The sequence below is a fragment of the Trachinotus anak genome, unplaced genomic scaffold, assembly GCF_046630095.1.
Source record: "Trachinotus anak isolate AG129_WGS33_773 ecotype Australia unplaced genomic scaffold, CSIRO_AGI_Tana_v1 ptg000016l, whole genome shotgun sequence".
Classification (NCBI taxonomy): domain Eukaryota; kingdom Metazoa; phylum Chordata; class Actinopteri; order Carangiformes; family Carangidae; genus Trachinotus; species Trachinotus anak.
The window spans coordinates 11,739,331-11,757,044 of NW_027273867.1; the positions used below are offsets into that span (position 1 = coordinate 11,739,331).

General features: G+C 40.0%; 2 protein-coding genes across 5 annotated transcripts in view; both read left to right on the forward strand.

The window, feature by feature from the left end:
* The window catches only part of cdk6 (cyclin dependent kinase 6), a 34,868-nt gene extending 25,530 nt beyond the window's left edge, over positions 1-9,338 (forward strand). Inside the window, exons 6-8 of the mRNA XM_071501176.1 lie at positions 5,489-5,539; positions 5,922-6,057; positions 6,197-9,338. Of these exons, the coding sequence (XP_071357277.1) occupies positions 5,489-5,539; positions 5,922-6,057; positions 6,197-6,349 (340 nt within the window). The 3' untranslated portion in view covers positions 6,350-9,338. The remainder of the gene's footprint in view (positions 1-5,488; positions 5,540-5,921; positions 6,058-6,196) is intronic.
* Positions 9,339-9,829: 491 nt separating this feature from the next.
* Positions 9,830-17,582, forward strand: fam133b (family with sequence similarity 133 member B). 4 transcript variants are annotated; one of them, XM_071501180.1, is made up of 11 exons: positions 9,830-10,089; positions 11,033-11,130; positions 12,923-13,001; positions 13,279-13,392; positions 13,480-13,512; positions 13,903-13,974; positions 14,646-14,744; positions 14,868-14,909; positions 15,048-15,137; positions 16,614-16,664; positions 16,864-17,582. In XM_071501180.1, exons 1-11 carry the CDS (start codon positions 10,066-10,068, stop codon positions 16,957-16,959), a joined length of 798 nt encoding a protein of 265 aa, XP_071357281.1. In that variant the 5' UTR covers positions 9,830-10,065; the 3' UTR covers positions 16,960-17,582. The 4 variants fall into 4 exon arrangements, with proteins under 4 accessions (XP_071357281.1, XP_071357282.1, XP_071357278.1 ...); XM_071501181.1 differs by having other exon boundaries at positions 9,832-10,089; positions 14,871-14,909; XM_071501177.1 differs by having other exon boundaries at positions 9,839-10,089; positions 15,048-15,140.
* Positions 17,583-17,714: the final 132 nt, after the last annotated feature.

The window sequence follows — 17,714 nt, forward strand, 5'->3', positions numbered from 1 at the left end:
TTCAGAATGGTATCCATATTTGAGCTGTAAGCCAGGGTTCAAGACAAGGTTGACGTTATGGTTGATACCAAAAGAATTCCATAGAGAAGAGACGTTTCTATTCCTCTGCATTAACTTTTTATTTTAGCCTATTTTCCATACACTTTGTTTTCACAAAAAAAACAACAAAAAAAAAACGACTGCTGTTGTTACAGAATCAGTTATTTGGGTGTTACTTAAAACTTTCTTTTTTTTAAATGACACCTGTCAGATGCGTTGTGAGCATTGAGGAATCACATTTCGGTTGGCTTATCAAACCATTACAGTAATGACAGACTGCCTGCTGTGGTTGCAGCATGCAAGTCAAGATTCTGCTTCTTGGTATAGGTATTTGTCAGTTTGTGGTCTAACGAACTTCACACACTGGAGAACCAGGCTAATAACGGACCATTTTTCTAAAAAAAAGGTTCAACTGCCTGCTTATGCAAGGAAGAAAAAATCTTTTCCAGGCCAAATGGTCCCATTTTGTCATCATAGCATTAATCTAATGTTAATATTTATGAGCCATATTCTGTTTAGAAATGTGTTTTGTAATCAACAGAGAATTGGGGTCTAGCCAGCTTGCAGTGGTGTGCTTTGGAGTAGATAACAGCAGTCTCTCTGAGGTAGGGCTCAGTGCCAGGAGGAGCAGCCCTGCCTGTAACTTGTGCTTCCTTCCCCAACCGTCCTCACACCCCAACATGCACAGCCACACACAGCACCCCACGCTTTGCATGTGGCACGGGGATGACACGGGGTGAAGAGATTGTGTTAGCTGTGTGATATACAGATGGGTGACAAATAAATGAGTGGTGAAATATAGCGACAGCAGATGCATCCGCACAGGGCAGCACGGGGTCACTGAATGGTTTGATGAGTATAAAAATGATATGCATCAGATCCTTTGGCAGTGGCAGCCATCACATGTCTAATTAAACACCTACAGCACATGATAACATGGTGCGTTGAAGCCGTTCTGCTCTGTTTATTTTGTACACAAAAAAAACACAACTTTTGTTCTTAGCCAGAAAACTTGTACACCATGTTTTCCACATTCACGCCTTTAGCAACTGTGGGTGTTTGACATGTTCCACTGGAAACTATCCAATGTTGTTGTGTCTTTCCCCACTCCCCACTTTTTAAAATAGTGTTGCTGCATTTATGCGACCAAGTCATGTGTTAAAGCTTCATTTAGCAGCCTCTTATAAAAATGGTGACACATGACAGTTTCTCATAGTGCCAGAGGAGGACTTTACTTTTAAGTGTTTTCACATACAGTGCATTAAGATGGGTGAACAGAGGGGAGAGAGAGAGGCAGGGCTTGCTTTTCTTAGTTTCCTGCTTTGAGAACAAGAACTTTGATAATTCATTACTGTCATGTGTGACTCAGTTATGTAAAGAAAACATAAGCTCTCATTTTCCACAAACTATGTTTGACCTTTTGGTTTTTCAGTCATAGGTCAATGAAAGTAAAGTGGTGTCAATCAAGAGTATCGTCACAGATATACAGTATATGTATATCACAGATGGTTTCACTCAGTCTTCATTGTTTCAGATCCATGAATTGTGAAAATAATCATTAGTTGCAGCCCTGCTATGGATGTAAAGATGTGATCTAAGATGAGACTAGGTGTGAAAAGATAGATCTGATTTGTGTTACATGCTGAAACAATCTGTTTAATTTAGATTTGCAGTTGTGAGTCTGGCCCCCACATGTGTGAAGTACAGGTAAGGTTTGAGTGTAGGCTGTTAGTTAATGTATTCACAGTCATGTTTGCACACAATACTTCAGTCAAGTCTTGATGTCAGTGGCAGTTGCCATTCAGACCTCATACAATATGTGTTAACTCATACAACCACCAGCTGAAGTGTATTTCATGACTGTGTTACCTTTCTAATCTTTAAACATCCATCAGGGAATCTGTGTCACTTAAAGTGACCATTTTACTGCCAATAAGGAACTGACAGCAGATCAACACTAACATAGAAGACGTCTGTCCTTGTTTCCTGTGGTGTCCCTTTAAAAGCTGAGGCACAATCTGAATCTGCTGGCAACCCTATCTTCTCTGATAGCAGTGAGCTGGTGCTGTGTGTGTGTGTGTCTGTGTGTGCATGCATGTGTGTTTGTTTGGGTTAGGGTACTCTCTCAACCTGGCACAATAAGCTGTAAAAAGCATTGGTGTGTGTATATGTGTGTGTTTTCACAGTCTGGCACCTGTCCAATTTTGCCTTAAGGTGGAAACAAGGCTGAGATGGCCATAAAGAGATCTCTCTCTCTCTCTCTCTCTCTCTCTCTCTCTCTCTCTCTCTCTCTCTCTCTCTCTCTCTCTCTCTCTCTCTCTCTCTCTCTCTCTCTCTCTCTCTCTCTCTCTCTCTCTCTCTCTCTCTCTCTCTCTCTCTGCTGGTGATTAAGATGGCTTTTTAAAAGGCCACCTGTTAGAGATTAAAGGGCACCTGGGAGAAGCAGTGAAAGAAAGCACAAGAGAGAGTGATTGAGGGAAAGTGCAGAACAAAAGAAGATGAGGAGACACTGTTCTTACATTGGTTTGCAGTTTTGTTGGCGTGGAGATTATGATTGTTGACAGCTCATGTACAACAAACCAGACAAACCTCACCAGCGGTTTAATTGCCTTTCAAGTTAACAGGTACCTAAAATGAATGCCTTTCCTGGGAATGAATGAATACTTAGAACTGTCATCTGCACAATAGGTCGATGAATGATCTATCGGCAGAAAATTCAATGCCAGTAATTTTTATATTTCGTAAACAAAAAATGTCCAACATTTGTATCTTCCTCCTCAAAGGAGAGGACTCGCTGCTTTAGTTTATTTTCATATTATTGTATAGTGATTATCTCTTGATTTTAGTAGGTTGGCCAGACAAAATAAGCAGTCTGAAGATGTTACTTATTTTCTCACAGCTAGTAACCGTTTTAGTAAGTGTGAGTTTCAGCCCCATGCTGGAGCCCCACTAAACAGCGACAGCCTCAGTTCACCCTGTCACCTGATGTTGCAGGTCCGAAAAGTCCACATCTAACCTCAGAATGTTTTTCTTATGACTCACAAAACTTTAAAGGTTTTTTCCCCCCAAGCACCGTCTTCTCCACTTTCATCATCAAACATGCCATTGTAAAAAAAAAAAAAAAAAAAAACTTTTAATGACTATGTACTGTAGCGAGAATAGTTGGGAACTTGTTGTCAAAGGAATCTGAGCAAATATCATACAAGTCTGCATCTGCATGACTGGGATAGTGTCGGGGTGAGTCATGATTTGAGTGAATGGGGGAGAGAGAGCGCCTGCTTGTTGACATTCCCCCAATCAAAAAAGCTGAACGTCTTGTGTTAATGGTCTGGGAAAAGCCCCACATCCGTGTTGACTTTCTCACAGTTTGGCGCTCAATTGATAAATCTGCAACAACGCAAAGTTGCGTGCACGTAGACGTGCGTGCTTTACAAACACACACGCTCATTTGTGCAGTACATCTAAACTCAGCACAGAGTTGCATGTCCTTGCAGTTAAAACTGACTCAGACTTAAACACATGAAGAAGCCACACTCAGACACACACTCCATTTCTCTCTCTCCATTTCCCACCCCGACAGATTGACGCTCTCACGTGCAAACACACACACACACACACACACACACACACACACACACACACACACACACACACACACACACACACACACACACACACACACACATTCCAGAGGTTGTCTCAATGGAATGTGGGACAGAGCCGTGCTGGCACTAAAGGAAGCGTGACTCAGCTGCCTATCCCAACCCAGTCTCAGTCCTCCTTTCATTGCCATCCGTCTGTGTGTGTATGTGCATATGTACACACACACGTATGTGCACATGCAATTCTCTGAGTGGGAAACAAGTACTTTCTTGTGTGTGTGTGTGTGTGTGTGTGTGTGTGTGTGTGTGTGTGTTTGCACTCGACTGTTGATTGTGTGTGCATGCCAGTGGCCAGCTCTATGTGAATCCAGTTATCCCCCTCAGCAAACCAACAAACCACTCCAGGTTTAAAAATGGACCTCTTGGAATTATCAGCCCTACTTGTTTTGGCACGATGACTTTGCTGTAGGTGAATTTTTTTTTCTTCCATTGCAACAGTCAGAACTGGTTTGGTCTGATCCTAAATGGCTTTCAAACCTCAGCACAGGGCTTTACCCCAAAAGACCTGCATATGTGGTGTGGTCCTGCTTGAATGTCAGATGTTTAAAGCAGTGGTGCAAGAGTGGGACAGTGGGACATCCATTAGTTATGGATACTATTTCTGAATAAGCGAAACAAACTCTGTATCACAATTCCACTTCCGAACTGAAGCATGTGATAGAGAGTTTGCTGTCACTGTAAGAATGTGACTAATATCCCAGTGTCTGAGTCTGTAGGAAAGTGTGGGTGTTCAGCTATGCAAAGCTTCCTGCAAGTGGCAAAACACAGGGAACACATGGTAGCTAGCCAGGCTGTGTTGACTCCAGTTAAGTGGGGTGCACTTGAACTGTACTGAGGCCTGGATACAGAATGCATATGAGCATGCATACAAGCACACCTATGTGTCAGTATCCTGCATTAGATTGACATCTGCTGGTGACTGATCATCTCGAACGAATAGAAAATAACAAAAGGCTTAAGACTTGTCTGTCTCCCTTTAGAACACGGTGCATTTCATACTGTGATTCTGAAAGTTAAATGGCTTTGAAGAAGTGATGTTATTTAGCCTAAAGGTCAGGCACCTTTGGTGTTCAGAGAAAGTTTTCTCTTTGACAACACCACCTCCTCATTTTGTCTCAGAGAAACTTCAGTAGGAAGGTCTAGTTCCCATACCTCTTTCTCTGTTAGAATAATCCAACTCTTTTTTTCACACGCCTCTCCCTCCCACTTTCCTACACACATTCGCACAGAGAGCGCAAAAGTAGAAACACACACACACGAGGGATAAATAGGCTTTTTCTGTCCCGTGCGGCGGCCGGCAGGCTTGTGCTGATGATGACTACTGGAATTTGTGCGGGTGCCAGCGCAGGCATGGCCGCCCACGGGCATCCAAAGACGGCCCAAAGCCACAGGAACCACCAGCAGCCCTGCTGTCGCTCTCCTCCCTCCTTTCATCCCTCCCTCCCTCCCCTCTTCAGTGGTACTACCAACACTGCTTCACAATCCTGACTACATGAGATGGAGCTGCGAGTGTGTGGCCACTTCAAACGTTCACATCAGAGTCACACATTCCTCTTTGCCTTGAGCCAAAAGCTTATATCTTAAGGCTGTTCATCCACAGTGGACCGTGGGATAGCGAGTATTAACGCCTATGTTAGAATTATGCTTTGCACTTTTAACCAAAATACATTTTAACCTTGTTTAGAAAGGATTTTTTGCAGCACATTATACTGTATGTAGACACTGACTTGTGTAAATGTTTCAGCAGCAGCAGTCAAACTGAACTGGTTTTATTTTCTCTTTTCCAGACCACTATTTCGAGGAAACTCAGATGTTGATCAGCTGGGAAAGATTTTTGAGTAAGTATTATTAGCTCTGTTGCCTGTTACAGCTTATGAGGTCCAATATGTTTTTTGAGAGTGAATGCACAACTTGGATTTAAACTTTCCAAATTTTTATTGTACTGTCCACAAAAAGTCAGTCAAAAGTGTGTGGATACTTTTCATTTTTCCTGAACTGAACCTATAATCCTGTATCTGGTCTAGATATAGGTCAGGAGGTACACACAACAAAGATTAAGTCATACTGCTCTGCTAGGACGAATGTTATTAGCACCATTTTGCATCCCTCCAAAGCTTACCAACAGGCACAAAAGAAAAATCTCAGTTGCTTGACAAACCCACAATGATTTTAGCGAAGCTCTGAACTGGAGAGGCTCTGATGACCATTATCATCCCACAGTGTCGTTGGGGTACCTTCAGCAGAGGACTGGCCCCAGGAGGTAGCCCTACCACAGAGTGCCTTCACCCCGCGGCCCCCTAAACCAATAGAAGACTTGGTTCCAGACATGGACGAGCAAGGACGGGCCCTCTTAATGGTGGATACCTCTTTTCAGTGTTTCAAAGTCTTGTAATAAAACCATGCATCCATTAAATCATTATGCTGGTTCATCGTTCCTCTTATTTTCATCAACTTCCCTTCTCATTCATCCTCCTCCTTTTCTTCTCTCTCTGCAGCAATTCCTCGCATTCAACCCCTCCAGGAGAATATCGGCCTTTGCTGCTCTGAGTCACCCCTATTTTCAAAGTGTGGACAGCCACAGTAGAAGTGTGTACGCGGCCCAGCCCATCCCCAGCAGCAAGCCCACTATGGAGGAGAGGACTGCTTGACAGTCCTCCTTCACCCTTTATCATCCCATACAGTGTCTATAAAAAGCATTCAGCTCACTGCTTCACAGTCTGCTTCATGTTTTATAGTTTTTACAGTGTTAAATCAATGTGTGGTAATTAACATTTTTTGACACTGATCAACAGATAAATCTTAAATGTCAAAATGAAAAGGAATGTGTAGCAATTTTTAGTAAAAATATAGAGCCCAAAGTAACTGATTACAAAGGTTTCACCGTCTTTAGTCAGTGCCTAGTAGAGGTGCCAACAATTACAGCCATCTAGTATGACTTTACGTGATTTGATCTGCACATTTGATTAGAGCAGTTTTTCTTTTTATGTGAAAGTGCTTTAGTTCTGTCACAGTTTATGGAGCGTTCTGCCTGAAATCCTTGCACCATATTGTTGTTATGGACTGACCTTACTGTGCTCCACAATCGCTGCCTTCACGTTTTACTGGTATCCTTCCATGCATTCGTCTTTTTTGATAACCCTGTTATAGATTGGTTTGGTGTTTCTGTTTTCATAGTGAAGTTGCAGCAGCTGCCCCACAGGATCAAACACAGGGGGTTCACCATCACTGCCTATTATTCAACTTCTAAAAAACAGTTGGCTGGGCAAGTGATAAATTACGTTGAAGTTAAGAGGGTGGAAACTTACCCTGTCATTTAGATCCATTTGTAGAGTTCTGTTTTCTCTTTGACCTTACGAAGACTTTTTCTGATAATCAGTGTCAAAAAAGCTTAATCAACTGTGATTCCATGTTGTATATAAACTCAAAAGCAAAACATGAAAAAGACCAAGGGTGCAAATACTTTTTATAGTCAATGTACAACGCTCTGGGAAAGTACTCAGAAAAAGAGGGTAACCAACGCTCTCACCCCCTGAACAATGCACAAAGCTATCCTCCTTCCATGAACTGATGGATTGTAATTGCTGCTTTTAGGTTGTTAAATGTTGACGATCGACGGTGTTAACAATGCAAAGAGACTTGCATCTCAGACTGACTGGTAGTGGTGGACGGATGGCCTGTAGAGGCCATGAAGCGGAGGCCCTCTTTATGACCAGTGTTCAGCATTGCAAGAGTCCTCTTGACCTGGGGGACCAGACCATACAGGAGCCTGTGTGGACAGCGTGGATCTCACCTGCATTTTTGCTTAATTGTGGGTGTGTGCTGCGAGCAGACATGTACACAACATTTGGTGTGTGCACTACCACTGACATAAGCACACTCACGTACACACCTACCTATTGAAACATTATTGGGCATCACAAGCCAACCACTCACTGCCATGTCGTGACTTATCATTCCAATTATATATGTATTATATCACTGCCACCTTGAGGATGTCCTGAGTAACTGCAGACCAGTAGCAGGATTCTAATGGTTTCTGCGCTCTTCAAGGGACTCATCACAATGGGCTGATATCGGTGCTGAGACAATGATGAAAGAACCTTATAGAAAAGTTCCTGCCACTCATTTGGTCTTTATGAGTTGCTTCTAGTCTGCCATCATGGGCTTTTATCATTATGAAATACAATTATTTACTATTCGAATGATACAGCAATGCACAGGCTTGCAATAGGTGGAGAAATTCCCACCAGCACTACTCAACATGAAAACATTTGGCATAGTATTGCCACCAATATTCTGTATTTAATTTTAATTTTATTGACAAGTCTTATATGCTTGTTTTCATCAAGTTGTTTCTTGATATTTTTTAAAGATGCTGGGGCATATAATATTCTTACACCTATTACACCAACTCTAGATGATTATAAAATTTGTGTAAGAATAGTTTGACAGTGTAAGGAATGTATAAAGGATAGGCATTGGTACTGTACAGTATGTAGTGCTAAGTACAAGCTGTACTGATAGAAAACTGTTGATACGTGCATCGTCAGCCCATAGATATGTCGTAAAAATGGATAGACGTAGAGTAGCGAGGGTCAGTGGAATGTTGTATGGCAAGAATATTTTTGTCTATTGAAAATGTTGGGTGGGTTCTGTGGGTGCTTGAATTTCATTTACTTTGGATTGAGAGTGACTACGAACTTTACAGGGGTTTTTATCATGAAATAATGCACAAATATTTTGTGTACAGTTTTTGCTCTATTTTACAGTTAAGTTTTTACAAGCAAGGAAAAAAGCAAGTTATGCAGAGTTGTATTTTTGTATGTAGTAGTTCTTGCAGAACAGTAACATTTTAACACTGGTTTACGTTTTCTTAACAGGTAGTGCTGCTAGCACACACACACAGACACACTCTCTAACTTTCTCAGGTTCTTGTTATGGACGTCCAAATCTTTTGGGCACAGTTTGCACATCCATGGGCTACTAACTGACCACATCACATCTCCGTCAGGTTTTCTTTCAAGCTGTTCCACGATCATGCCATTGATCATAGTCTACTGTCATTCCTGTTTATCAGCTATATGTTACTGTAGTCATTACTGTCTGAAGATAACTGCCTGTATGAACTGTTTTTGCCAGCAACCTTTAATTGTTAGATGGCGAACACAATGTAGATCCATGTATTGTCTGCTTGAACTAAGCACTGTGTGAATTTTCTATTCGATAAAGACTCATATCTGGTGTCAGTGGTGCATACAATGCAATGAAAGCTCCAAATACTTTAGGCATAGAGGTTTACAATTAAAATAATGACTGCTTTAGTCTAATTACACTTGATACAATCACTGTAAGCTTTTTTTATGAGTTAATCAGATTCTAATACATTTCAGTCGTGTATCATAAAACTGAAGTCCACTGTTGAGCTTTGAGAGCTTTCACTGTTGAAACCAACGCAGCTTGTTCCATCATATAAACTTAGATTAAACATATGTTCCTGTGTCACATTTGTTTTTAACATATTAAATGGAGACACCACAAGGAACACCACAATCATGGCGTTATACTTATGTATGAATGCAGGCATTGGTGTCTTATTATTGTGTTGCACCAGCTGAATAAAAAGCAGCTTTTTATGAATGTTGTTTTGGACTCATTTGTAAGTGTCATGAATTAATGTATCGTTCCAGTGAATTTGTTTTTGGAATCAGTGAGCTTAATACTTGTGTTTTGCATATTTTTGTATAATTTTATTTGTGTTCAGTGATGTTTATGTCAATTTGTTTCACTATAAACAACCTGGCTTGTGAGCCACAATATTGGAAGGCATTAAATGCACTTGAGAGACTGGGCTACTGAAAAAAAAATGAGAGAACTGGACATTGAAGGTGGATAAGACTAACTCAAAAGATCAGTAAGGAGGTGGGATATAGGATACACATGGAATATTTGAAGCAGATAAAATTACACAACAGAATTTAGTGATTTTTTTTGTCATTATTATTTATTTTTATTAAAAGCACCATTTAAGAATTATTTGTTCACCTAATACTGCAAAATAGTCCAGGGATAATATCTCATATTGCATACTTCAGTACAGTAGATGGCGGTGTGCGCCTTATAAGCAATGCATGCAACCTGTCATAAAATCAAAGGAAGAAGAAGAATAACCCACAGAACAAGGGAAATAATGCAACAACCGTGATGCTAGCTGCCGCAGAACCTCATACAAGAAGAAGAGGTGGCAGCCGAAGAAGAGATCTACAGCTTCCATTAACCCAGCCTAGTGTGGCTAGGTCAATGTTAGCAAGGTAACACTAATGGTTGTTCTCCCTGTTGGACATTTTCTCCTCATTATTAATTCGACATGGGCAAAAGAGACAATCGAGTGGTGAGTTATGTTACACGAATAGTTTAAAATTGACAACATATTGTGACGCGGTTACATTTGGTAAGCATGCTAGGCTAAACGTAAACAGCGTTAGCACAGCAGCTAGCCTTGGCTAGCTAATGTATACCTCCACCAGGTATTCTGATGCTAGAGCTAGACAGTGATCATTTAAGCCACGCGTTAGCATATCTCCTTTGGAAATACAACTAAATGTCTTTCGATAGATGCAACACTTTGTAGGTCTTAAGTGCTTGGTGCATGTTGTAGATAACATAAAAAGCTAAGCTTTAGGCTCACCCAGCACTGCTGGAGCTGCGCAAGCAGCAAATGCTAACTTAAGCATAGCATTTTAGGCACTGTTTTGACGTGGTGATGTTGTGCAGTGTTTAATGCTTTTTAGGGGCTGCATACAGCCTTAAACACTGTCAGTATATTAAAATTAAAGTGCCAAACAACAAGGTAAACAAATGCTATCCTGTCGTTTGGCTTTCTGTAATCCAAATGATTTTGTTTGACGTCAGTTGTTTATCAAGTTAACCATCTTGTTGAACATTTGTTCTCATGCAGTGTGTTTTTTGACTATTTATTCTACTAATACGGCCAATGGCATCAGCCCTTTTGGTTTATGTGGTACAGCTAAGTAAAGTTAGTGGTTTAAAACAGCAGCCCTGCTTTAAGTCCTATCTTAGATGATGTGATATTGTGAGGATCAGTTTTTGTTGTGTTTTAGAGACATGTTGATCCGGTTTGTATCCGTATATTGGGCATGTAGGCTATGTATTCCCATGGAGAAATTTGACATGGACTCCACAAAGCTTTACCAGTTAACATCTATTGGCACCCAGCAAGAACAAACAGAAGACATCAAAGAGTAACAAACTGTGTGAATTTCAAAAGCCTCCATTAGAGGTGTGTAAAATACTTCTTCTGTTTAATGTGCCAGGCTTACATTAACCCTATTGCTGCTGCTCGGGCCAGAGGGCCAGTACAGAACTCTGGACCAACCATACAGGATTATTTAAGCAGACCTCGGCCAACATGGTGAGTAAATGAAAGATCTGCTAAGTGGCATACACTGATGTAAATATATACAGACTTCTTTCTCATAGCAGCATTTCCCTGTTAATCCTTTCTATTATCACAATTAGATGCAGCCCCTGAACACACTGGTAATAGTGGCAGATTTGCAGTTAAATAGTAGATAGCCAGAACCAGATCTTATCTAATGGACTAAGATAAATAAATATACTCTTGAAGGAAAAAGAGAAAGAGCCCTAGCCTATTGGTGTAGGATGTACTTGTTGAGAGAGTGGGCTCTGAAATGTTGTGGGTGGGCTACGCCTGCACTGAGGAATTTATCAGGAAAATACATTTGTAATTACAAGTCTCACAAATGGCAGCATTGTGGTATCCTTGTTAGGTGTAACAGTTTGTACTTTATTGTTCGAAAGATATTACCTGGGAAAATGACATTTACTTTTAGGACAAGTACTTGTTACTTGTTGATACTGAAATCTGACCGTTTGACATAAATTAGGGTTGTCTGATCTGTGTTTGATAAAATAACAGATGTAGTCACTAACACAGCATAAATGACTCAAAGATATTTAATGCTTACCTTGGTTGCAGCCCTGGGTGGGGGCCAGCCCCCCTTGCCTGCCCCTCTGGTGTTCTGGTGCGGCCCCTCTTCACCCCTATCCCTACTACACAAATACGATATTAACCATCATCACTTCATTATTGTTCATTGTTATCCATGGTACTATTATTATTGTTAATAGTATACTAGTATAATAGTATACTGTTATTATTTGTATTGCTATTATTATTATTATTATTATTAGTAGTAGTAGTAGTGGTAGTAGTAGTAGTAATATTACAGTTATCATTATTTTATATAGTAAAAATGTGACAGTTGATGTTGCATTCAGCATCAGGATGACTCCAGGACTGGGTGCTCTCACAACAGAGATGAAGCGGTGCTTGATTGAGAGCAAAGAGGGACGTCCTCTCGAATTTGATAGCTGTGTGCGGTGTTCCTTCATAGCCTGAATGTATTATAAATTATGTTGATTTAACTACCAACATTATCTCCAATGCTTTTATGAGTGTATTTATGTTTATTGGTTGTCCAATGATGATATCTGCCAGCAAGAAAAAGTGTTGTGTATAAATAATTGTGCTTTCTACAAGCAAAGAGCTTCCAGTTGTCTGACAGAAAGTAACAACTCCAACAACTGTTGCAACTCTAACAACTGTTGTTGTTGTTGAATTTGTACAGTTTGTAGAGCTTTTTCTTGATGACCTTTTCCCCACAAGGATACCTCAAATCTTATCTTGTAAAATGTCAAAATGTCATGCTTGATATAGTTTGGATAATTGGGGTGTTCGCAGTGAAATTAATCCCAACATTAGCCACAAGGGGGCGCATTTTACTCATTTTTAACCACACTCCCCTGCAAGCATCTGAGTTTCCTCCGCATTATGCAAAGACCAAAGTGTTCTGAATGCAATATTAAAAGGTAAAGGGGACATAAAGCACTATGTCTGGTACCACAATATTTGGTAAAGGGCTTTAATAGATTTTAGTTCATTATTACAGAAACAATTTGGAAAACAGAAGAATATTCATTCATTAAACGCACCAAATAATTGAATTGAATACCTGAAATGTCATGCTTTGTCTGTTTACTGTAAATCCCTCTTGATGAAAATGTGGTACATCAGTTTTAAACATTGCATGGGGGGAAGATGTAAGGAAAGATGTTTGAGATGAAGATCTTCAGTTTGAGAAGACACAATTCTTCCAAATGTCTTTATGCATTTTCTTTAGGGAAGAATTAAAGGAGCAGTTAGAGAAGAAGAAAAAGGGCTCTCGAGCCCTGGCTGACTTTGAGGATAAAATGAACGAGGTATGTTTGTAGCCTGTAGATTTGACATGTTGGCTTTTTTATGTTCACCATCTTTCCTCACATTATTTTCAATCTTGGCTATGAATATCAAAAGTAATGTGTACAGTTATGACAATATTTAAACTATACTACAAAATTATTCTTCATATTTGAATGAAAATGTAGCTGCATATGGAGAACAATTGGTAATATGGTAGATTAATACCAATTAATTAATTAATTAATTAATTAATTCATACTTTTGTTTTAAAAATATGAACTGTTTTTTTCCCCCCAGAAATGGAAGAAAGTCCTGGCAAAAAACCGAGAGAAGTTGTTAGGTGACAAGGACAAAGAGAAAGACAAAAAGACAACAGACAAGGAGAAAGAGGAGAAGAAGGAGAAAAAAGAGGTATGGTATATCTCTATTACCAGACATTCGAATGATCTCACTCTGAAAACTCATCTTTACTCACTCGATCTTTTCATTTGTGTTTAGAAAAAGAAGAAAGAAAAGAAGAAATTCAACAGGGTGAGGAGAGACCTCCAGTATTTTGATGGCCACAGTACTCTCAAGCTCTCTCTGACTCTCCCACTCTCTCTTGCACAAACAAACTTGTTTCATTATCCCTTTGGGGGACACTTGTTGACATGAAGCATTCCCTAGCCCCTAACCGTACTGTAATTGTAACCTGAACTTTAAAACCAAGTCTTAACCCTCAAAAAGCAGTCTCTACCTGTGGGGACCTCAATTCAGTGTGTATTCTATTTAAAATCCCCACTGGATGTAAGATCAAGCACACACACACACACACAAACACACACACACACACACACACACACTTGCTCTCTGAGATGGTCTTTACAACAAGCAAATTGCCTTAAGTCTAATGAACACTGCTTTCATTGTGTTTTGGTCAAGCATTCTTCATCTTCCTCCTCTTCATCGAGTTCTGATTCCTCCACCAGCTCCTCCTCAGAATCTGAATACGAGGTAAGTTCGAACAAACTTATATGTGTGATAGTAAAATTTGTTTCCAAAGATGCAAAACATTTTGGGATCTTGCACACCTAACCTCAAAACTCAAAGATGAATAAAGAATAGTGGGGATAAGGCAGTCTGAATCATTCAAATTTACGGTTTTAAACCCGTTTCTTTTAATGGGTTTGTATAAAGTATTTTGAGTAATAGCTAATGGAGAAAGGTATGTCACACTTATGAGAAGTGTCACACAGATGAGAAGGTTTGGATTGGATTTGGGGAGCCTCTTTTTCGACCCCAGCATTATCACAATACTGGTCCTCATACAGTTTTAATCCAGCAGCTGAACAGCTGTGATCTAGAGTTCTCCTGAAATAAAGACAAAAAGCTGCTCTACTTGATGCGCATAACACTGATTGATTTAACTGCCAACTGCTCTGTAGGTTAATTCCAGGAATAGTTCCCAGTGTTTTAACAAAGAGCAGTGGGGTGTTTGTGGTAGTTGGCATATCTGGAGCAAATGGGTCGACATTTAACAACTGATCAGAAACAAGGTGGACTTTATACAGCTCAAAGTGGTAACTTAAAAAGGCTGCTCTATTTTCCTAGCAATCCTGTGAAGTCTCTCTCTTTTACACATACAGCACTATGCTGTTTGATTGCATTTCTGTTTGTGTGTACAGGATGACAAGAAGAGTGTGAAGAAAAAACACAAGAGAAAGAAGTCATCGGCCAGGAGAGCATCAGACAGCTCAGAGGAAGAATCAGATGCTGAAAGCAAGGTTTTTCTTTCTTTTAGCAGCACAATTACCTTCCCTTGTTTGAGTACACCTGAGTAGAAATAGATTCTGGTAGTAAAAATATTCAATGACAGTAGTCTAAACATTGTTTTTTTTCCCCCCAAGAAGAAAAAGAAGAGGATCAAGGAGGAACCAGACAAAGATAAGGTAATTTGCACTTGCTTAGTAACTCACTTTTTGATGGTAATAATTTTGCTGACCATGTGTTTTACACACCACAGACATGTGGTGCTTTGAAATTAGGTTTTGCATATCTCTCTTCTTTGCAAATCTCATGTCTCTCAGGATGACAAGAGCCGCAGAAGAAAAAGGAAGGCCGAGAGAAGTTATAAAGACTCCTCTTCAGAGTCCTCTGCAGACTCTGAGGGGGAAGAGGTAGTAAGTATTATTTGCATATGGTTATTGGAGGGGAGATGAACTGCTGCTTTTGGCAAAAAAGCATTTAACACCGCTTTCCTGTCACTACCTGCCACTGTTATGTGACAAATGTTTGTTTATTACAAGTATGCCAGATGTTTCACTTGCCATGAATACTTCATAAATAAAAAAAAAAAAAAAAAAAAAAAAAATAGAAAATTCCCTCCACAATCATTATACCATCATCTGCTATTTACCCATTTGTTTCACTTTTACCTCTTTGTTCCTCTTTTAATTCAAATTTCAGGGCAAGGACCAAGGGCTTCCAGTGTTTATCAGATTTGGTCAACTGTATCGTTCAAATATGTAGTCAAAGAGATTTCAGTCTACTTTAGTCAACAAGACACTTGAGAATTTAGGCATTTAGGTGTACAAACGAATATTATCATTGAGCATTTCAGCCCTTTGGCGGATCAAGCATTTTTATGGTCAGCATAAACATGTTTAATTGGTCCTATTGAAATGAGAGTGTGGTTACACAGTAACCTCTGGTTGTCACTGTTGCAAGCATGCACCTCTATATACTGAACTGCTAAACCATAGACCAAACAAAGTGAAGTTTCAGTTTGATTTCTCCCCATACATTTACCTGCTCTGTCACTCGTCCAGATGCTCTGTGGTCTTCAGTCATCATTTTATTAAGTTTCCATCTGATGCAAACTCCGCTTTACCAAAGACTGGTGGTGTGTGATCCGTGATCAACCTATATTCAGATGGGGCCATGACCTCAAGTTGAACCATTCAGATCGACCGTTCCTCATGTTTAACACGCAGCACCCTGAGTGAATGAGTGAGTGAGTGAGCAAAGAGTAAGGAAAATTGTCTTAAATTATGAACCACCACCATCTAAAAATGTAGCCTTTACTTTGTGTGACAAAGCATGTCATAATGAAATATCAGCCACTTTTTCTTACAAGCCCATCATCCATTTTATCTGCAATCACCTCTTCTTTGCCAATCACTGAAAATGTGCACTGTAAATGTAGATGATGCTGATGATGATCAGTGCATGGATGTTGCATCTTTTTTCATCCACAATAATACAGAGATTTCAAATTCAGTTTTCATGTCCACTTCTTGTGAAGAACAGTCACTTTTCTTCATATCAGTTTTGTCTTGTCAGTGTTTTATTGTGGAAAAACAGATTGCTGGTGTTTTTGAAAGTGCAGTGGTTGTCACAGGAATTATAAATTGGGTACACTAACCAGTTTTGCTCAACAATTTAAGAGAAAACTGTTTGGTCCAGAAACTGATTACTTTATGAGTTTGGGCAGTTGTAGAAATCTGTTGATCTGTTCAGCTTTTGCCGTCGCAAATGCTTGTAGAAGCCCCATTATTGTGAAATAATGTTACATGAAATAGGCTTTTGAGAATTGAGTATAGCTCAAGACTTCCCTCTCTTCAAGGTCTCATTTGAACTTTTCTCCCCCACAGGGTGAAGCCAAGAAGAAAAAGCAAAGTAGCGAGGAAAAGGAGAAAATCACAGTAAGCAATTTACTTCACTTCCTTTTGAAGTTACAGAGCACAGACAGGATTTTGATATGTTAAATCTAAAATCTGCCAGACATTCACTAGTATGAAAACTTCATAGATACATCCCCTCACAAACCAGTAGTGTGGATCCAGCTTTATTAAAAAGAAAAGACACATCACTTGCTAAATGTAAATTGTTTTATGTTCTCAGGACAAATCCAAGAAGAAGAGGAAAAAGAAGCATAAGAAACACGGCCGAAAAAAGAAAAAGAAGGCAGCGTCTCAGTCGGACTCAGAGCTCGACTAACAACCGTAGCTTTACGGATCTCTCAGCCTCCTGGCAGTTCACTAGTAGTGTTTTTGTTTTTTGCCTTTGAACACCAAAAACTTCTCCCATCCAGCTTCGGTCATCACACTTGATCGAGGAGACCTACAGACTTGTATCGCTAGGGTGAAAATGAGGGAGGCACCCATCCCTCAAAGTGGCAACTACCGGTACATGTCTTTTGTTGACTTTTATCACCATGCTTTTTGTAGATGATTGTTCTTTGAGTTACATTCAACCACGGGACTGAAGTGAACTCTACATCTTTCTTTTTCCCCTCATCTTGGAGATTTCTGTGAGACTGGCACTCGCGTTTGCCTTCAGTATGCTGGCCGTCTAGGACTTACGCCACCTGCTTCCTACCTGACATCTTGCGTTTCTAGTTGCTAGATGAGGCTATTATGCTAGTGCCCGTGTCATGCATGTAGACCCGATCACCTGTTGTCTCGCCAGCCTCATATTGAAGTTGGACCTGTGGTAAGAAATGTGAGCTACACCGTTAACATTTATACAAGGGATAATTGTTCAGTTAGATCAATTGTTACACTGCAGTGTAAATGTATAAACAATGGGAATTCATTAATAAAGTATTGTTTTAGCCTTTATTGCTGTTACTTGTTCCAACCTTGTGTGTGTGTGTGTGTGTGTGTGTGTACAAATCACACGTTCACCCACTCTTTTTTGCTTTTACTGTTAACCTGCCCACTTTTTAAATGTATTACAGCTGTGTACTGTTT

What these genes read in the sequence shown, in the direction of transcription:
- fam133b (XM_071501177.1), top strand. Translation starts at nt 10,066, where the DNA reads ATGGGCAAAAGAGACAATCGAGTG. An exon ending in AGCAGACCTCGGCCAACATG is followed by an intron (nt 11,131 to 12,922) that starts GTGAGTAAATGA and finishes CATTTTCTTTAG; the next exon opens with GGAAGAATTAAAGGAGCAGT. An exon ending in AGAAGAAGGAGAAAAAAGAG is followed by an intron (nt 13,393 to 13,479) that starts GTATGGTATATC and finishes ATTTGTGTTTAG; the next exon opens with AAAAAGAAGAAAGAAAAGAA.